We start from the raw sequence: 22,732 nt of genomic DNA, 5'->3' as shown, positions 1-22,732 counted from the left end.
CCCAGCATGAGTATTCATCTATGCAATTGGGATGTGATGAGTGTCAACTAAGTCAGCAAGCCTGACCACCTCTTACGACAAGCATGGGTTACTGAAGATCAATTTTAACTCGACCTTCAAGGGTTAACCAAGTCAATAGATTTGCCTCCCTGGAAAGTACACAACTGAGTGGCCTTTGAGGTGTAAGAATGGTAACATTCACATTTTTTTTTCTCATATCCATAGGTACACAATTCTAAGTATTTTGAACTTCACACACATGCATGCATGCACGCACACACACCATTTCTCAAAAGTTGTATCTGCCCCTGCAAGTGATAGTAAATAAGGATTATATCCTTAATAAGAAACAAACTGATTGATGTCTTTAATAATCTTAATGATCTCTTCCATTGAACAGTTAACCCAACAATACACTTCATACATACTTCAACATGCTCGGAAATGAAGACAATGAATGATTACAGAAACAACGTTCAATACATGCTCAGTGATTCAGAACTGTAAACATTCTGTTATTGCAATATGAATTTGATTCAATTTACAAATGTAGAATCAACAATGTCAGTCATAGTGCCTACTCATGAACATATAATTTATGAGCTACTGAGACCTTTCATGTCCATGACAAGATGCATGATGATGACTCACAACTCGTTTCTCATATCATTACTATATCAGTCTGTCTTCAATATGGAAATAAAAACCATAACAATGCACCATCTGAAGCTCCATCATAGTCTCACTCTTTAACAAGACCCTCTGACAGAAAACTCAGTAAGGTTTCAAAACAGAAATGTTCTCACACTCAGTAACCAGAACAGTAATGATGGAGAGATTTTTATCAAGAGGCTTCACTGCAAACAACTGCAAGCCTTTATCCTTGATAGTCTGGTGTACTTAAGACACGCTGGGGCATGAGTTTCTATGACATAGTGGTTTGTGCTGACCTGCATGGATCAGGCTGCCCCTGCTGTTTTCAAAGAGTCTAATGGAATGCACTTGCAACATAAACATGTATCTTCATCTGTCATTCATCAGTATACAAAGTACAAGATTCCATCACATTTGCATTGTTAAATGGGTATGCTTCCAATTCAATGGATATGCGATTTGCAGACTCAGACTGAGGCATTTCGCACTGGATAGAACATGATCACTGATGAACATCTCAATCATTCACTTCCTTTGTAAAGATGTCTCGTGAAGGACTTGGACAGGCAGCCTACTGTTTCAATGTGTTCACATCCTGCTGATTTAGCCATTGATGTGGTTTTCTTCAGGAATTCTTCTCTTTGTTCCTTCTTAATTTCAAGCATGAACTGAGCAGTTTCTAAGATAAGTGTACATTGTTTAGCAAATATTCTGCTGACATCTGGTGTAAGCTGGTGGACCATGCTATTTGAGAAATACACAACATCAAAGAACTTCTGGTATTTGCTCTTGGCAGCAAGATGATCTTTCAGAGGACCTAATGGTAAGAAGGTGACCTTGACATCATCAATGGGAATGGCTTCATATGGAAGGTCATGTTGTGATGATAATTCCATCTTTTCTTTCTCACTGTTATTTTCTTCTTCTTCATCTTCTTCTGTAATTTGTGTCAATTTTACAGATGTTGACTGTTTGGATTCTTCTTTCACTGGTTGCTTGTACCTCTCACCAGTTGCAAGTTCATGTAGCATGGCTTGCATATTGAACTGGGAAACATCTTCAGCTGTTTTTGTGTACAAATTGTTATACTTTTTGAATAAAGACTGTTCTTCTGATTCAATTCCTAATGAAATGTATGGACTGACAATAATGTCTCCCCAGTAGCCCATCCTCCCATGCTTTTCTCCCTGATGGTCGAACACACGGGCAGATGCCAAGGTCTTATTTGGGGTGTCGTAAGTTCCCTCCCGGAACTGGAAGGCAACTCCAGTGTTTCTCCAAGCCTGATATTCTGACTTGTTCACAACATCAGCGCCTCTTTCGACGAGTCCCATGTTATAGTCCCAGTCAAAAACATTCATTCTTACATCATAACGTGTCTTTAAATTTTGACGCAATCTCAAGTCCCAGCATTTGGATACATCAAATGTGAACTTTGTATTTTGCCACAGTTTGAAGATACCCTCCAGAAAGTCTCGTTCTTTGAACTTGAGCTGTGATAAATCAAACAATGGAAGCTTTTCATCCAAATAGTCACAATCTGTCACCATCTTGATGAATTCTTTGGCCTTATTCTGGACGTACTGCATTGTTTGTTCCCTTATAAGAACATTTCCATACAATTCTAGAAAAAGCTCACTCTTTTCCTGCAGACCCATTCTGTCTTGCTTTTCAAGGGCTACTGTCATAAGTAGGATATCACGGGCATAAAGTTCTAAAGCTGCCTCGCATACAAACATATTTATTTTCCTGTGTTTGTGTCTTTTCCTGTTAGCAATTGTCTTCAGAATATGCCTTACGTCTCCAGCTCCAACTAACAAAATATTTACCACATCACTTGTATCTTTATCTTGTAACGACGTCTTCTCCATCAAAACTCCAGCATCAGAATCCTGAAAGTCGATGGCGGGACTAAATCCCCACCATGTAATAGTACCTAGACCATCCATGACTTTTGCAGATGTTACGATACTTTTCGAACTTTTCGAACGCTGTACCAACTTAAGGTTCACAAAATAGCCAGCATGCTCGTTCCTGCTTATCAGTTGCTTGGTAACGCTGACAATGACATTTCATAGAGAGTTGTTCCCCTTTAATCACTTCCGGGCATCTGGAAAACCTCGAACCAAAACATTTTGTTTTCATAACACTTGCATCAGGTACTAGCTTTTCAAATAATGCATCTGTTTTAACTGCGTCATAATATTCACCGTGATGAAATATACATGTTATTAATATGTTAAAACATGGTCATTAATTGAAAAAAAAGTTGCATTTCTTCATGTGGTTAGCGAGTATTACATGGCGTTGACAGTAAACTGTCGAAATAGTGAAAACTCGTGGCTGTAGTATACACGGTAAGTCAGTCTTCAGATGCTTTCTGTTGTATCCAGAATAATTGCATATTAACTTAAGATTTAACATTTTAAGCATGACTTCACCTGCTCACTTTGTATATTACTGTTCTACTGACCCAAATGCACAGACCAGTGAACTCAGAACAGGGAACATGTTGATAATGTAAAGTGTTATAATCAACAACACAGATATATGTCCAAACCTTTGCATACACAGAGAACAGAGGTGTTGACAGTCAAAGGTGTCATCAGCCAGATCTTTCGATTATGGTGTAATTGTCTTCAACAGTAATTTGTAATTTTATAAGAAACTGTCATGTCATTTTCTGAGTGTCCGGCATCTGTTGTTGACACTTTTATAGATGTAGAAGGGGTATCAACGGTATACCTTACGCTAGATTAGGGCGTAGATTTCATATTTCAGTAGGCACCAAACTCAAGTTGTGAGGTAGAAAGGAAGCTAGCAGTTTGTCTGTTATCTGGTATATATCAGACTTAACTGATACAAAGTTAAACTATGTGGTAATTTCAATTGTCATCACGCCTGGCAAATTTTAAAATCAGTTGTCTATGAATCAGTTATATTTCTCCCTGTTAAAGGTAACATTTTCATAATGACATCAAGGTGTGGTCAAATGAAAAATAGCAGTTTTGGAAAAAGCCAGGCTAAAAATAGTGGCATTGACAAATTGTGATACCCTCTACATTTCTGATCATTTCTGGTTGCTAGGGTGCAAGTTTTAATGCACAGTGAAAACCATAATCAATTAACAGTAAGGTGCTAGCTGGTGACTTTGTCCAGCTGTGAAAAAAGATGCCGGAAACACTCAGATAGGCAAATGAATTTATTCAGTTTGCGAACATCCAGTAGTCTGTTTGCAGTGAAAATGTACCAATGAATTTCACTTTAAACAAAAAAGTACACCAATTAATGTGAAATTAGGATAGTGAATCATCATAGTTTTACCATGTGAAATGAAAATTTAAGTCTCAGGATTCTGTTTAACTTAGGACTGGTATGTATTACAAGGGGGTAAAGTCGTTGGTATGTTTTCACTATAAACAGACTATACATTGTGACAATGGGTGCAATCACAAATAATCACTGCTTGTTTGCAAAGTGATTGGTACTAATTGTTTACCTTTCTGTGTATATGCATTAGCCATTTTCTTAGTGAAACAAGAAATTTGATGGCTATGAGTTAACAGAGCTAACTGACCAAATGTCCTACATTACCACTTACCGAAATCACCTTAGATGGGTACCTAACCTAAGGATTGTCAAAGGGTATTTGACTAGCTAAGTTTTGCAATGAAGCATGATTGGGTGTTTCACTCAAAAGAGGGACTTAACCCCTATGATTGTCTAGTGGTGGTTGGTGGGTTGCTTTATTGGTAAAGTGTTAACTTGACATGCCAAAGGACTGGGTTCGATGCCCAGCATGTGTACAATGTGTTAAGTCCATTTCTGGTGTCAGTCCCCATGATAATGCTTAAATATTGCTAAAAGTGTGGTAAAACTCAACTCACTCGTGAATTGGTGCTTGATCAGAAAAGTGATCCAAATGGCAAGACCTGTCACAGTGACAGTATACATGTAAATTATGTTCCTTTAGCTTTCACATGAACTATGGATTAAGGGCAGTCAGTATAAACAAGTCTGTTACTAAACCCAATATCACTGATTCACATGTTTCAAGTTGATGGATGACAACAATATTTATACTGTTAAAACGTCACATGTCAATCTAATACACTAGATTGTCAAAGAAGGTATTGCTGGAAAATTGATACCAAAGCGTTTGAATACTAGAATTTTACGTTCATTTGTTTGGCACACATGAAAATGACTTTTTATTGTCTATAGTATTTTAGCTATGTATTGTATAGTTTTCTGTTCATTAGTAAGTTTGGTATTGTAAGAAAATTTTCATAACCTTTGTTGTGTTCATCAGTTTTCATTAAAGGTGATGACACTCTAAACAATTGTTGGTCATTGGTATTATTTAGTTTTGAGTGTCAGTTGGGTCATAAGGTAGAGCATTATGACTTCCTTGTTTATACAGTCAGCTGTTTGCATGTTCAGATTTACTGGAAAGTATGGTTAAACGTGAGCTACAAACTCTTGATAAAGCTAGTTGCAATAGTGCCTTATGAGATTACAAAAGTATGTCAACACTCAGATAGACCTTCACCATATTATGCAACTTGTCTATACTACAATACTGAGTGATTATCTAGAGCTGCACATGGTCATTCGGATGAACTGTAAAGACCAGTATTGGAGCCGCTATGGGATATATTTACCAGTCAGTGTTATCTTTCCTCATTTGTACCAGACCGTGCCTTGTATTGTTTAAGCTACTGAGGGCGTTTTGTCCTTAAGATATTGATAAATTCCACCTTTTTAGGATTTCTTAAGTCAATATAAATCATATATTACTGCCTGTGGCCCATTGGCTTACAATATTGGTAATGTATACTGATAACTCTCAGTGACAAAACTTTGATATTCATAATACTAGTAAGCCAATCAATCAGGCATATCTGATATCTGTACACTTGAAACAAGAATAACTGGGGGAATATAGCTGTACTGTTATTTTTGTGAATATTTGATAATGTCCTTTGTGGGTGCCTTTGTAACTACACACAAGATTAGTGGATAATGATGGATAGAATATCATTCACATGTTAAATCAAGGGGCATTTCTAGATTTATATCTGACTAATACAGTTTTTGTTGTGCTAGTTTTCCTGAAAAACAATGGCATCTTTTGAACATGAATGAATAGCTGACACAGACACAATAATTATTGATTTTAGTTCATTAAGGATTATCAGTAATGTTACGTTTATCTGTTTTTAACCTCAGGATATTATATATCAGAAGGGGAAACCTTAATAAGATATTAATGTATCAGTGGAAATTCAGGGCTCGATTTTGTGCTTTGTAACTTGCACTGGTGCAACCGATAGAGTTACAAAATGCAACCTATTGATTAATCTAACTTGCACCTGGTGCAAGTTATTTTTTAGAAAATAGAATGTCTTGTGCCATGTGTCAAAGTATGATAAAAGCAGAAGGAGTGATTCTTTCAGAAATGGGTGCAAGTCTATAAGATTGAATGTAATGGAAATCCATCAGGTTAGTCAGGTTAACCTTACATCTTGGGCATATAGAGCTAGCACTACTATGCAAGAATAAGACAGTTTGGAAAAGGCAGTCCATACATGCAGGAAAATCAAGTACACAACAAAAATTTTATCCATGGTACCAGGTAACATTTAGGATAGCGACAAATGAAATGCCATTCACATATTTAGAAATACTTGGAATTACTTGGAATTCAACCAGACGGCATATGTTTGTAGCAAAGATGAATGTGAGTTATAATACGTGAGTAAAGTTCTGAATAAAAGATCTAGAAAAGTCAGCAACATATTTCTTTCATTATTTTGCAGTAAAAGCAGTGCAAGTCCAATCTGACTGGTGCAACTAGGTTTTCATATGAGGTTGCACCTGGTGCTGGTAGGTTATCATTTCTCAAATTGAGCCCTAAAATTGTTAACATGTTTAACCTGAAAGAGTTTTTCAATTATGAACTACTGAATAGTTTAGACAAATAGGTTTAAAAGTTTCTGATACAGACTTCAGCATCTGATCCATGTTGATAAACTGAATACAGATTCATCCTAGAAATGGCCTGCCAACTGGCAACTTGGACAAGACTGCCAAGTCCATGTACTGATCATCACAGAAAGTGATGATTTCTAAAATATGTAAAAAAAATAGGAATTACTGCTAATCATGATAACTAATAAACCTGGCAAGAACTGTACCATTTTCTATTTGAAATAAACATGACTTCTTGTACACTTCAGACTCTCATGAAAGCATATCTGAACATGCCAAGCATTCAGTATCTGGTGACCAAATTCAGTGTTCAAACTGAGGTATTAGATCATCTTCATGACCTGAATCATATTCTTCCATGTTTTATGCAATCCCTACATTCAAATGCTGGTTTTAGTATTAAATTTTATAGCAGCATACCTCAAGGATGCCAGAATCTCCTTAGTGTATTCAGCTTGTGTTTGGAGCTCATTTCCAGCTTTTCCTTTAAATGTCACATGCAACCAAAAAATAAAACATAATTAAAACACATTTATCACTTATTCATGACATATAATATACATTGCTGCTTTTGGAAAAACAAATAAACACAAATATAAGCGTACAATCGCGATTCAAAAGTGCAATAATTTGTACTTGGGCTTACTTCTCCCGAAACGAAGCCCTCGGGAGACCGAACCCAGTCATAGCGGATGGATATGCACTCAAGTGTAACGACGGCTTCCGATTGGCTGTTTCATTTGCTGATATGCTGAGGGCTGATTGTGTGTACAGAAAGATGATCTGTTTGATGGGCATTTTAGAAGTATAGCCAGTCACAAGAAAGTAAGATTCTTTATGGATAACAACTTCTTTTTGTGTACTTGATGCGTCGTTTCAGTATGGATTCATATACTGTTGTCAAACAAAATCATATACACGAAAAGAAGTCGTTATCCATGAAGAATGTTTATACAGATGTTGGGTTTAGAAAATACATGTTCTTTGAATTTGCGCTCGATCCAATAAAAAATCATGTCAGTAGAGATGGTAAACTACTGCATGGCTGGAATCTGTCATTCGTCCAAGTACAAAGCAGGGCTTGAAACTGACAAGAGTTTGCACATGTTTCCATCAGATCCAGTCATCCGAAAAAAGTGAATGTAGTTTGTTTGCAACCCACAGACATAAAAACATGTCATGTGTATCACACGTGCCTAATTACATAATGTGGCAGACACGGGACTCGGGTGCACGAGTCATAAATCAACTTATTTTCTTTATGTCGTATAGTCTGATAGGTGTTAAGTTCAAATTGCATGTGGTCAATGATTAAAGCTGTGTATTGCATGTTGTCTTTAGCAGACAGGCAGGCAGGCAGAATATAGGTGTGAATAAACCAGACACTGAGCTTTCTCTGAGACAGAGACTGCTTACCACAATCAACAAGTTGTTTTACGTAAACGAGTAGATTATTTACTTGTTTATGTACACAACCAAGATTAGACTACTGCTCACGACCTCAGACACTGGTCATGCATACTGTTTCAAGCTCCGCGAACCTATTCACTGCGTATGCGTTATGGACACAGCGCAGCACAGCTGTTGAAACCAGTTTTCCCCCCAGCGCTGGGGGGAATTTAGTGAAACGTTTGAACTCCGATTTCGCGGGCTTTTTTTTCATCGCGTTTTTTTCCACTTTATAGGTTGAATTGGCATTTTTTATGGTTTGTTTCTGTAAGTGCATACCGAAAGGTACCAGAATCTGCAAAGTTGTGTTTTACGTTGCATGTGACCTTTAAGCAAAATAACCATGTTTTGTTTTTTAAACCCCTTCAGTTGACTTCAACATTGATCTGTAGAAAATGTTGCTAGGACACCACTGTGCAGAACTATTAACATGAGATGTGTATTGTCGTGGAAATAAAAACCTACTTCAACTCCCTGAGGATTCAGCTGATGATGTTACAGTTTTCTACTCACCAGTACTTTCCTGAGAATGTATTGATTATTTGAAGATCAGGATTACTTGTCTACCTATTTAGCACACTGACTACAGCTGTGGCACCTGGTGATTATTGCCAGCAATGAATAAAACTGAAAGGCCATTCTTTTATCATGACCCTGGAACAGGAATGAACATGAGCTATGAAAAAGAAAGGAATGTTTAACATCATGCACTGATATAACCAAGGTAGAAGCTTTTTGAACAGAAAACACATACCAGTTACTGATTTGTTATCTGTAGGAGTTTGTAAGTCAACATTTTGTATTCAAACTGTTTGTAGTGGATGGAGACTAGTGTTGTCTTGACTATGTGCCACGTGGCAGTTGCCAATATTGAAATAGAGAAACATGAGAAGATTGGTTTGAACTTTTTCCAAGGGTTTATTTGTATTGAGTGAAAATAAGAACCTGTGTAAGCAGAACATTTCAACAAGAAATCATTTATACAGAAGTGTATTTAACTGTTTTTGTCAAGTTAAACTTCTTTTATTATGTTGGGGTTGCAGCCAGTATGAGACATTCGAGTGTTTTCAAGGACTTTCAAACAGATGTATGCTGTGATCATTGTAATGCTCTGGATGCAACTACTCCATTCCGGCGGCAAGCCATTAGTGACTCTTATGGCTATGTTCACATCTGAGTCTTGTCTAAGTGCAAATGGCCACAGTGATGAAATTGAAAATAGTGTTGGACTCTTTCCAAGGAAAGATAACTCTGAATTTCCAAACTATTCTATTCCCCTAAAATGCCATTTAATGTATGACACAACACGAAGGTCAATGTAAGGAAGTTTCTGATGTTATTAACAAATATCAGTAACAAGGTAATAATATAATCACAAATAATGAAATGATATTAATTGCAATGAAATTGCATAATTCTTGGCAATAATGGTGAACTATACAAGTACAAATAATCTTGTAGGTTATGGAAAGAGGTGGGCAGTTACTATGCTTGAGCATCAATCCAGTCCATGACCCCCAGTAACCCAGACACTCACTGACTTTTGTGTTTGAAAGAGCTCTTCCTGCTTCATATGTTCTTGGAAACTGCTGGACTGATGAGGCTGAAACTTGAATATTCTTAAATATTCACAAAAACAAAACAGTTAGAAATACCTCATTGGTCTTATAAGGGATTACTTTATTACTCTCTCATGGAAGGTACTGCAGTGTAATACTAATATTGTTTGGCAAGATTGCACTAGTGTAATACTTCTAGATGAATGACGTCATAGTGATTCAGAGTTTTGATGTCACAGTGCTAATGCTGCCCTCACAGTGTTACTAGACCTTGCTTGACTCGTGGAAAGCTGAAAGTCCTCACTGTGGGCACTGTAGTTGCAGTTTCTATCAATTCGTGTTGAAAGAGTAATAAACATAATGCTAAACTTGCTTCTGTGAAATACCACTTTTATTACACGCGTGAAAGATTTAGCATCAAACCTGCTTAGCTCGTTTGATACTAAATCATATTAACTTGATTAATAAAAGTGGTATTTCATGGAAGGTCATTCAGTATCCTCTATGCATTTCATTTACCTTACATCATTGGCATCAAACTCTCTGTTGATATGTGGATGGGGATTAGTCGTACATTTGTAAGTGCCATAATATAAGAACTTCATTAGTCAGGTGAGCTTTACAGATGCTTTCTGGTTTTATTTCACAAAATACATCTTAACTTTCATGAATTCTTAGCATGTAGTGAGATTGATAATCATTAGTTAGTGGTGAATGAGTGACAGACATATTCATGCATTGATTACTAAGAAAACAGCCTCTTCAACATAATTTAGCAGCAGCGTATGAATAATTAGAAGCAGCATATGAATAACGATGTACCCTTGTGTAATGCGAGCACATCATAATCTGTTTTTGTCAAAATAGTTCATGTACAATGTTATGGATAACACATGCATCAATAATTCATATCAGGAATTGTTTATTATATAAGGTCATAAACTATAGAAAAGTAAGTAATACTATAAAGAAGGGGAAATGATATGGATACCTTATAGAGATGTAAGGTGGATTTGATGCATGTGTGCATGAAATGGACCATGTTTGACATGCATATAGCTGATGTCATGAAGAATGACTATTCTTTTGTCCTCTCCCTGCTTCAGTGGCAAAACAGGGGGTTGCAGTTGTTATTAATGTTAAAGTGGTTTGCTACAATGCTAAATTGCAGCTTTGATTGTTGTCATGGAATGTTCTAGTGAAATTATTTGGGGTTTCAATCAAACTCATGCGTATAATGAATTGCAAAATCAATGTTTGCGGTAAGTTTTGTGAGAGTGCATGCAGAAATGAAATGAAATATGTAGTTCAAATGTTTTGTGTATGAAATTTCAATTTCAAAGTGTCCTGTTTTTTATAGGTTGTTGTTTTAAGGTACTTTCAAAATTAAGCACATTAGAATCTATGGATCCAAAACACCTACTCAAAAATTATTTTTGCGTGCTATTACATGTACAGTCAGGCCACGTTAATCCGGACACTTCTGTTTTTCATCAAAAACGTTCGGATAGTGAAACGAACTTTTATGAACACAACTACAGTAGGGTTACTTCCCTTTGACATGGCAATACAAAAACATACGAACGTATACAAGTTTCAAAAGACTTTATTACAGTTTGTAGGCATAATAACTTGAATATTCATATAATAACCAATCAAAGCATACAATCATGTCTGGATAGATTATACATACACGTAACAAAACTCACTTGTGAAAGAAGTCTACATGACGGTAACAGTTCTGAATGGTGGAGCTTTTTTACTTCAGACCAGGCAGTTTTCTCAGTGCTTGACGGAGATTAAGCGTCTGTGGCCAGTCAGCACACTGGATGAAATGCTTGACGAGATATTTCTTGTAGTGGGCCTTGAAAGTTCTCATGATCCCAGCATCCATTGGCTGAATGTGCGATGTGGTGTTTGGGGACAAGAAATTAACTTTCACGTTGGTCAGTTTGACATTGGCACACTTGTGACTGGCAGCATTGTTACGAAGTAAGATCACGTGTCAACCACGTGATTTCATCTGTCTGTCAAATGATCATAGCCAATCACAAAACATATCCGATGTCTGAAATTGTGCTTTTGCCGATAGAATGCCCGAATTCTTGACCAAAATATTTACACATAAGATCAAAATTGGCTTTAGGGTTTTCTCCTTTTTTTTGTGCGGCAGTAATTTCACATCTTTTAAACCTAGGGAAGGGACTTGCCATTATGAGTGACAAGCGTCAGGTGATCTCATTTTGACACGATCACTGTTTTATACAGGAAGTAAGCATGACAGGTATTACTCCAACTAACCAAAAGTGAGACCTACTAATTGATCAAAATCACAAACTAATGACATCTTCAACTTGCAAGTGTCGTTTAACAATTACCACCATGACCACTGAATGGGGCTCATGGTGTGAAGGGATTATCTGAACCTTTTTGATGTACCACAAAATGAAGCAAAACTATGTGGAATTAGCTAATCTGTTACCGCTGATTAACGTTCGGATATGGAGAGTGAAGCACCGGATTACTGAATCAACAGGTAATGAGTTTACATAGTAAACAAATTGTTCGGATATTGCGGGAATCGGATTGTCGGGGTCCGGACTAACGCGGCCTGACTGTATTATATTTTTGCGTGAAAAACGCAGATTTCTGTGTGAAAGTGAACACTGAAAATATCTGGGAAGATCTTACAGTTCATATGTGAAATGTCAAAACAGGTCTCATTTGACCGTAAAAACCTTCACAACTTTGGAAGATATCAGCAGTACCAAAGGCAAACGTGGCACTTGGTTTATGGGCTATTGGTGAATGGGATGGAGTGGTAGCCTAGTGGTTGATGTGTTCACTCATCATGCCAAAGACCCTGGTTTGATTCTCCACATGGGTACAAATGTTTGAAGTCCATTCCCATGCTGTGATATTGCTAAAACTAAAAGCGGCGTAAAACTAATCTCATTTGGATTTGAAAAGGACTTTCTCAGCTGAAGTTGAAAATGACATGTTGAACATGTGTGAAGACTTAGACATAGGAAAACTACCTCAGCTGTTTGTCCCATGTCATGAGAAGCGGCAGTCCAAACAGCCTGGGCTTGTACTTGGTATGTCAGCAACTTCAGGGCTACAGACTTTACCAGGATTACTGCAATTCCAGAATCATTTAGAGAAATTGAGCAGCTCAGTCCAATGACTTTTCAATGTGATGTCAGTAAGATAGTATTACAGTTTGTTATTTCAGGTGGAACTTGCACTGGAATATAACTGGGTTTAGTTTTCACAAACAATATACGCACTGGTGTTAGTTTTATGCTGAATGAGATCAGTGGCAAACTTGGAATCAGTTTGTTAGAAACAACATTGAAGGCTACGTCAGGAATATTTCCTGTTATCAGGGTTTACACTCCTTGACTGTAAAACTTGTAAATCCGGCTTATGGCTGTGATGTTTATATCAGAAAGTTCTTTTGTACAGCGAACATTGGCATGGTGATATCTGATATCATGGCCTGAATTCTACTTTGTTTATATATTTCTTGACATTTGCTTCAATTCCAGATGTCATTGACTTTGAAGTATGGTTATGAATTTATGTTTTTACTCCAGCATGCACATACACATAGAGGAATATTGTTTGTCAACTTTATCACATGCTGTTCTGTTTGTACTCAAATGAACCAGGGTTTCGTCATGTTTTTGTCAGTCGTATGTAGTTCTGTGATCCAACACAGATAAGATTGGATTCTGATAATGATCTGTAGTCAGTCATAACTCTATATTTCTGTTTTCTGAAATGCTTTAGCCTGTTTGCCATTTTGAGATTTTCTCCATCATAAATGGCACTTTATGCTTCATTAAACCAAACACAAGCATTCAAGGCTTCAAGTGGGCAGAATTAAAGATAAGTATTCATGGTATTAGATAGGACTGGGGTGACCAAATGGTTCAGGGTGTGATAGTCATATATTGTTTGAGTTGTCTTCATTAGCATTGCTAGCATCCACTTGTTAATGTGACTCCCCCCATGATGTTTACTGACAGAGCTTGTTTGACATTACCCACCCTGACTTTCAGATGATGTAATCAGAAGGACATAACTTATTCCAATGTTTTCACTATTCATGCATGATGCCAAGGGTTCAAATGAAATACTGAATGGTAACACAAGAGTCAGCCCTCAATATGTTGTAAACATTGCCAGCTTGAATGTCTGGACAAAATGTTTTTGAGAGATTAAAGTGGGGGTGTCCTTTAAAAACAGCCTTGTCTAAACGTAAATCAAGCAATCCAAATCTTTGAATGGTGATCGTGACGTGAAGCCATCCATACTATACTGAAATATTTCATATCATATTATCTGAGCTCATGCCATTATCCAAGAGGTACCAAATGACAAGATTGGTTTTCGCTTGCTGCAATGTTTTAAGAAATATAACACCCTAATGTGCTGTGATGACAAATCTCTCGTTACTCACATTAGCCATGTATGTGAAATTCTGGATATGACTTTGCCGATGACTCCTCATGTAATGGAAGCTTTTCTAACATTGGACATCGATAATATGGTGAGGCCGACCACTTTTGGGACATCCCTCTTATCAACTCAACAAGTGCCTCTCTCAAATAGGTTCGTGTAAGAATATCAGACCATTCAATGACTTTGGTATTCATTGAGATGATATTGAAACATAAGCCATACAAAATGGAAAGCACATGTGTTATTCTAATTCCAAGTTCTATCTTCGTAGAAGCTGGAAGTTGTAACCTTGAATAGAAGCCTGCCTTGAATATATAAAAACTGAAGGATATCTGTGAGAGGAAAAGATCTCATTGTGTCTGTTTAAGGATTTGCGTTACATTACAAATTCATTTCTTCGTGAATTTTGTTTGGTTAGAAGTTCAGCATATAAATTAAGATATGTGAAAGTTACAGTCATGCTTGAAATTGAAAATCTTTCTGACCAACTCTGAAATTTTTTTATAGTATTTTATTATGGCATGGTTGATGAAAATACTTGAAAGTACATAGTGCAACTATTATCCTTTGTCTTATTGATTTTAGAGACACATGAAATCTGCGCTTTTTCTTATGGTTTGATAGGTTTATGAATTGATGCTTACACCATAAGTTTGAAGTTTGCATAGAGATATTGCTGAATCAGTGATCCTACTCAGTAGCTCATGTCAGATAAGATATATATTGCATAACATTCCATCAAGAAACAGTAGCAATATTCTGTAAACTGCAAAAATGAAAGCAAGATATTATATAGTGTTGTTCATCTTCTGGGACATTGCACGTTGCTCATTGTATGAGAGAGATTGTGTGTGGCAGCTTTCTACCTACTCTACCATAACCTATTATTCTTATCTACCAGGAGAAAAAATGACCTAATCTATATTTACCATCATCAATCTTATTTCTTTGCTGTACAGTCACATATTTTCCTTTCCATTCATCATGCTCAAATTTATAATTTGGAAGAACCAAAAAAAACATAAAAATAAAAGAGGACAATAAATTACAAGAACGAGCTTCCAAAGGTTATGAAGAGGAAGCAGTTAATCATAGTAATGTATGTTGTAGTGAGGTGTCAGCTTGGTAGGGTGTTTGTTGATGGGGGCTGATACAGGCCACAGGTGGGGGCTTGGCTCACAGGCCGCATGTACAAATGTTAAATCACCAGGCCCATGTTTACACAGAGAAATATATACCACATTCTCACATCTATTGCCTTCCATCCTCGTCAGACCTTAACCACATCATAACTGGTAATGAGTGGATTGGAATATATCATATATGAGTTAGGAGTTGGCAAAACACTGAGAACTGTTTATGAGATCCTTGAACATGAAAGATGATTGGTTCCACATTTTAGTTCCTGTTTTCATTGAAGTTCTGGGTGCTGCAGATATGGTCTTATAATTGAGATATTTTGTATGTGTATACTTTAGCTATTTTATGCTGCTAGTTATTTTTACTTGAGCTGAATGTGTGTAAACCTGTGAAAGTCAGTGACATAATAACAGTCTCAGCTTGTTTTGTTTAAGGTTGTAAAGATGTTCTCTTTTACATTGTCAAATTCCAGTTATTTTGTATACATTAACATTCATACAGCAATTCAGTATTTACCCTTATTAAGCAAGTCATTTCTCTCAGCTTCAAACAAAGCTCCATATCTAGACATGTGTACACACACTGGTCTTAAAAATGCTGTGAATATCTAATATTGATATGTGAGAATATCTGTCATCATGCAGAAGTTCAACATTTTTTGTGGATGCTTCTGTTTGTGATGTATATCTATTTAATGAGCTGATCCATTTTGTGTATAGGTAAACAGCCAGCTGTTTCCGTGTTGATTACAGTGTTAGAAATTCAGACTTCACTCATGTTCTGTTGCAGGGGTATAACTCTGAAATTAAGTTTGTAATTTTGGAACCAGTAGGAGTTATGAATGTTAAATGTACTGAACCTTACCAGTTTCCATCAGCACTAACACCACATTCCTAAATCACGTACAGATTTTGTACAGGGTCTGAGACTCTCACCTGTCTGGGGCTCCTGATCATTTTCATTGTAGTTACTTGTTTATATCAAACTTTTATGTTTTCAGACATGAAATGCCTCTTTTTTGCTGGTGTGTTCCAATGAGGTGTGGCTAGCCTAAACTAAGGCTTAGTCTCTGAACATATATATATATAATTTTGATTGTAACAAACAAACCCATTTTAATTGAAAAGGAACCCCAGAAGAACAGAGATTCCAAACCTGAGGAAATCTAGACTTGCCTCATTTAAGGCTTTAGCACTGCAGAGAAGGTTTGGCAGTAGGCAAAATACTGTGGTTCTAGGACTGTGAGACAGACTATGGTCACCTTAATGGCCTGCATATAATCACACCAATTTCCAGTCTTGTGTTTGGGTAGCTTAGTACAAGCATACATGTAAAGGTCACATGCAATGTAAAATACAACTCTGCAGATTCTGATAACTTTCGGTATGTACTTACCAAAATAAATCGCCAAAAATGCTAATTCAACCTATAAATTTGAAAAAAATGCGATGCAAAAAACAATTCAAACAAGTTCAAACGATTCACTAAGGTTCCCCTAGCACTGGGGGAAAAAGTGATTTCAACAGCTGCTCAGCGCTGCACCCATAACGCATGCGCAGTGAATAGATTTGCGGAGCTTGAAGCAATATGCATGCCAGGAGTATGAGGTTGTGAGCAGTAGTCTAGTCTTGGTTGTGTACACAAACAAGTAAATAATCTACTTGTTACATAAAAAAACTTGTGTTGATTGTGGTAAGCAGCCTTTGTCATGGAGAAAGCTCAGTGTCTGGTTGATTGACACCTATATGTCTGCCTGCCTGTCTGCTAAAGACCTTATGCAATACACAGCTTCAATCATTGACTACATGCAATTTGAACTTAACACCTATCATGCTATACGCAACAACAAAATAAATTGATTTATGACTCGTGCACCAAGTCCTGTCGCTGCCACATTATGTAATTAGGCAGGTGCGATACTTGTACACATGACATGTTGTTATATCTGTGGGTGGCAAACAAACTACATCCATTTTTCTCGGATGACTGGATCTGACGGAAACTCTTGTCAGTTTCAAGTCCTGCTTTGTACTTGGACGAATGACAGTTTCTGGCCATGCAGTAGTTCACCATCTCTACTCTGATGATTTTTGATTGGATCAAATGCAGATTCAGAGAACATATATGTACAAAACCCAACATCTCTTTATACATTCTCTTTGGATAACAACTTCTTCTAGTGTCTAGAGTTTGTTGACAATGGTATATGAATCCATACTTAAAAGACGCATCAAGTACAATTAAAGAAGTTGTCGTTCATAAAGAATCTTACTTTCTTGTCACTTGCCATACTTCTAAAATGCCCATCAAACAGATCATCTTTCTGTACGCACATTGAGCCTTCAGCATATCAGCAAATGAACCAGGCAGTCGGAAGCCATCGTTACTCTTGAGTACACACCTACCTGCTATGACAGGGTTTGGTCTCCCGAGGGCTTCGTTTTGAGGGAAATAAGCCCAAGTACAAAATATTGCATTTTTGAATCGTGATTGTACACTTATAATTTTGTTTTTTTGTTTTTTAAAAGCAGCAGTGTATATTATATGTCATGAAAAAGTGATAATTGTGTTTTAATTATGTTTGATGTTTTGGTTGCATGTAAGTATAAACATTTTTTTAACTGTTATCATGGTGATGTAAATGTGAAGGTGACTGGATAAACTGAGTTTAGAGGTGTTTTTCACATGTTTCCAACAATGTCAACTGACATCAGGGGTGTGAGTGCCACAGTTTGAGTCTATCATGATGGATTCAAGCCTGGATATTGTGTAGCTGTTTTAAACATGAGTAAGTAGGTTGTTTTCTTTTTGAGTAAAATATTCACTGAAGTCTTATCCACAGTACTGATTGTTGTATTGGTGACCCTGGTTACAAATTGTAAGTTGTTGTTTGACCTACATAAAATTGCTTGAACCAGACAAGTGCCATAAGGACATCTACTCAGATTACTGTATTTATCTCCTCTGTAAGTGTCAGTTGTTTTGAATCTGTATCAATGTTGTTAAGCTAATATAGTCTAGTGTTTGCTGATGCTAAACTTTAATAACCAAGGACATCTCACTGCAGGTCACTTAGAGCACTAACCAGATCTGATAGCTCAGTTCTTGCTTCAATGGAATAAATATTTGAACTGGGTGATGCTTTCTATTGCCAGAGGCAAGTACTACCATACTCAAGTCATTCCAGAATTGTCTTTCATTGTAATGCTGTGGAGTGACCTTTGTAGAGAGCTCCATATGCATTATGGGATTGAAACTGAAGTTTGTATTATCAATGATTAAATCTTCACAATCACCCCCAAACTGGTGTTGAGCAAAGCCCAGACACGCCTAGCATCTCAAATCTGGTGAAGCTATCATACCTATGAATGGTTTTCAGAGAAAGAATGGTGCCACAGTATGCGCTGATTAAGTCAAAAGTGTGATTAAGTGATGGTGACTATACTGACTATACTCTGACTGGTTCTCCAATATGGAGAACTTCTTATGAAATTTCAATTAATGGATCCTTTTGAGCTTAAATTTTGTAAACAGTATCTGAAAGTGAAAAGAACTACATATAATTTTGGGGTTCCTGGTGAGTGTAGTGGACTCCCCTTAAGATATTGGCATAGACTTGCCCCAGTACAGGCTTCCAGATGAGTGTTACCTCATGTTAAGATCAGTGTATGATACCACTGTATGAAGAACATATTACATGGCCACCAAAAGCCAGGCAAACACTCTTTCAATATGGGTTTGGTTGTTTGGTTTGTTTGTATGTTTAGTTAAGTCATGGAATTGAAAGTGTCATGGAGTTTTGGTATTCATATAAGCAGAGATAGGGTGATAATTTACAACAGTCAGGGTATTCGTCAGTTAATGATGCCTCATAGTGTGTACTTTAAAAAGAGCAGAAGTAATACAGTGATTACCTGAAAATGAATATTGACTTAATTTTGCATTAACATTAAATCAATATTCAATCTGTACTTACATCTGATGGCCATATGCCAAATGAATTAAAACGTTTCTTCATATAATTCCACTACTGTTACTGCCTGGAGACATTTGTATGATACATTGTACTATGGTTTACCATTATGCCATGATATGTCTGCTAACTAGTAACATGTGTACCAAAGAGAATACATGTCGTATTTATGATATTAATCACAAAAAGGGGCTGGAATAAGCCCTTAGCAATGACTGGGATGGGTTCTGATCTTTTCTTTCAGTCATACTGACTAGAAAGTATGATCAACATATGTATTTCCACTTTATTCTCTTTTAAGAACAACATGACCTTCTATATGTCTTCTGTCTTAATGTAGTGGAGATAAATGGATGTTAGCCACTGTTCTGAAAGCCAAGTGACAAAAAATACAAGGAATATGATTAGGGAAAATTGATATAGGATTCAATACCATGATCATTCGATCCTAACACGGCTAAGGGATGTAACTTACACAGCAAATTACATTTGTTTGCATTTTGCAAGTTTTACAATAATGACAGTATATTTTTGTGTGATATATACCAAGGAAAGCATGATAGTTCCTAAGACGCATAATTTCCTTTGACATGAGCCTCACTCGGTAGACCAGTTGTTTGGAAGAATGTCAGTGAAGGTAATCCATACTTTGCTGAAGGCAGTTTTCGATTGGAGCACCAGTCCTGTGTTGTCTTTTCACAACTTTGGTTGTTGTTTAATGAGGTGCTTGTTTGTGTAGGTAGGTTCCACCATTTCTCTCTCTTAACCAGCTGGATGCCTCGCCAGGCTCACAATTGATGATATATATATGCTGGTAAACATTTTCCACAACTACAAATTGTCTGGCAACTGTTTCAAGATGTTCTATTTTAACAGAATGTATAGAAGTAGAGTTTTTGAAGGATGGGCTATTAACAAGTTGGTGTTGTTGCGGGAGCTGCTTAGCCAACATTTCATTGAAGTTCAGTCATGGCCACGGTGATCTGAACAGAACTGGCATCATTTTGCAGCTTCTGATTCTGTTATGTTGCAATCCCAAAGCTACAGTGTTCACGGTCAGTGTTTGAAACACAGAAGGTATATGAGTTCAGACAGTTAAGAAGTTTATACATAGTTAGTTTGACAATGATCCTAATGATACTTTCCACATGCCCTAAAGTAATCTCTTCATGTTTATTCTCCTTGCACTGCAATTAAATGATAGTCACTGACAGTGCTGACTATGAGATAACCTTCAAACTTCTAGAAATATGGTTTAGACAAAGACAGTAATATGTGGCTTTCCATGTTTTGTTGCTGTACGATACTGATGACAAGATGCTGATGTACTACCATTTTCCTGTGTGTATATTGCCAAAATATAGAACAGCAGAAACCATTCCCAATCTGTGTGAATGGAGTTAAGAAATGGTGTCAAGCTTGTTGTCACTACAAGCGTGATTAAAGAAAGTGTTTTTTATCCCCATGGCATGTAATGCGGGGGGATATAGTCGATGCCTCGTCTGTAATCATTTTGTTTCCGGAGCATAACTCAGAAACCATCCAATATTTTTAGGCCAAACTTGATAGATATAATAATCTCAATCTATAGGTGTGCCTTTTGCTATTTACAGAGTTTGGGCATTTTTATTTTTTTTGTTTTTCCATGGAACATTTTGGTGTTAGTCTAATGGTGGGGCGGGCTTCGTATCTGGAGCAGAACTCAAAGACCGTTCAATATTTTTCTTCAAAACTTGGTAGATATCTGTGGCAGACCCCAAAGTGGTGCCTTTTGCTATTTACAGGTTTTTGTGATTTATTATTTTCTCAGTTTCCATGAAAATGTTTTGGACTTAGTCTCAAAATGAAGGGATGTGCTTTGTTTCCGGAGCAGAACTCAAAAACCGTTCAATATTTTTCTGCAAAACTTGGTAGATGTACCAATCAGAAGCCGCAATGATGCCTTTTGCTAGTTACAGGCTTTTGTGATTTCTTAGTTTCTTGGTTTCCATGCGATTCAGACTTTGTCTCAAAAGTGAGAGGTGTGTTTCGTTTCCGGAGCAGAACTCAAAAACTTCTTAATATCTGTCAGTGTAACTTGGTAGATGTGTGTGGCAGATCCCAAAGTGGTGCCTTTTGCTATTTACAGGTTTTTGTGATTTATTATTTTCTGAGTTTCCATGGAAACGGTTTGTACTTAGTCTCAAAAGTGAGAGGTGTGTTTCGTTTCCGGAACAGGGCTCAAAAACTTCTTAATATCTGTCAGTGTAACTTGGTAGATATGTGTGGCAGACCCCTAAGTGGTGCCTTTTGCTGTGTACATTTTTTTGTGATTTATTATTTTCTCTGTTTCTATGGAAATGTTTTGGACTTAGTTTCAAAATGGAGGGATGGGGTTCGTTTCCGGAGCAGAACTCAAAAACTGTTCAATATTTTTCTGCAAAACTTGGTAGATATATCAATCTGAACCTAAAGTGGTGCCTTTTGGTACTTACAGTTTTTTGTGATATATTATTTTCTCAGTTTCTATGGAAACGTTTTGGACTTACTCTCAAAAGTGAGAGGTGTGTTCTGTTCCTGGAGCAGAACTCTAAAACTATCTGTCAGTAAAACTTGGTAGATATGTGTTGCAGACCCCAAAGTAGTGCCTTTTGCTATTTCCTTTTTTTTCATGTATTATTTTCTCGGTTCCATGAACACGTTGCTGACTTTGTTTCTGAAACTCGAAAACCATTTCATATCTTTCAAAAGATCTTGGCAGATATATGAGACAGATCTTAAAATGGTGGATTTTTCTGATTACAGATATATGGCATTTATATTTTTCATGAATTCCATGGAAACAATTCAGACTTGCTCTAAAAACGCAATAAGTAACTGTCAGATGATTTGTCCTTTCAAGTATGTGGGGGCCGTGAGATATGTCATCTTCTGATGACTCTTGTTTTTTAGATGGAGAGACGAGATGTTTCATGAAGCAGGTTTACAGTATGTCATGGATGTCATGTATGCAATTTTATTAACCTCTTCTGGTGATAGTAGAATTTTGTTCTAAAAGTATGTTGCAGTTTTTGCAAATGTTTCATGGTAGGAGGTACAGCACTGTAAGGTAAATATATCCAAAACATGTAAATATTCACAACACAATCTAAACATGAAACGTTAGATAGGTTTCTGCAATATAAAATGGTATCATGCCACTCCTACTTTCATGATGTCACAGCTTGCATGATATCATGATAACCAAATTGTACATTCTACCTGAATGTGGATATTAGAGAAGTGTCACAACTGTGCTGACCTGTGAAGGTCCCGGGGTAAAATAGGCCTTCAGTAACCCATGCTTGACATAAAAGGCGACTGTGCTTGTCTTAAGAGGCGACTAATGGGATCGGGTGGTCAGGCTTGCTGACTTGGTTGACACGTCATCGGTTCCCAGTTGCGCAGATCGATGCTCATGTTGTTGATCACTGGATTGTACAGACTGCCGCCATATAGCTGGAATATTGCTGAG

General features: G+C 37.0%; 2 protein-coding genes across 2 annotated transcripts in view; one reads left to right on the top strand and one right to left on the bottom strand.

Moving 5' to 3' along the window:
- Window positions 1–352: 352 nt before the first annotated feature.
- LOC137277130 (dynein axonemal assembly factor 3-like) lies at window positions 353–2,717 on the bottom strand. The gene has a single exon (XM_067808800.1). The coding sequence runs from the start codon at window positions 2,601–2,603 to the stop codon at window positions 1,176–1,178; it is 1,428 nt and encodes a 475-aa protein (XP_067664901.1). The 5' UTR covers window positions 2,604–2,717; the 3' UTR covers window positions 353–1,175.
- A 220-nt stretch (window positions 2,718–2,937) lies between these two features.
- Window positions 2,938–22,732, top strand: part of LOC137278551 (exostosin-like 3) — a 59,421-nt gene continuing 39,626 nt past the window's right edge. The window contains exon 1 of the mRNA XM_067810985.1: window positions 2,938–3,011. The gene's annotated coding sequence lies outside the window, so the exon portion shown is untranslated. The remainder of the gene's footprint in view (window positions 3,012–22,732) is intronic.

This window comes from Haliotis asinina, chromosome 3 (assembly GCF_037392515.1).
Source record: "Haliotis asinina isolate JCU_RB_2024 chromosome 3, JCU_Hal_asi_v2, whole genome shotgun sequence".
Classification (NCBI taxonomy): Eukaryota; Metazoa; Mollusca; class Gastropoda; order Lepetellida; family Haliotidae; genus Haliotis; species Haliotis asinina.
This window is presented reverse-complemented; position numbering and strand designations above follow the sequence as displayed.

Coding starts and splice junctions, on each gene's coding strand:
- LOC137277130 (XM_067808800.1), bottom strand. CDS start 2,603: ATGGATGGTCTAGGTACTATTACATGGTGGGGATTTAGTCCCGCCATC.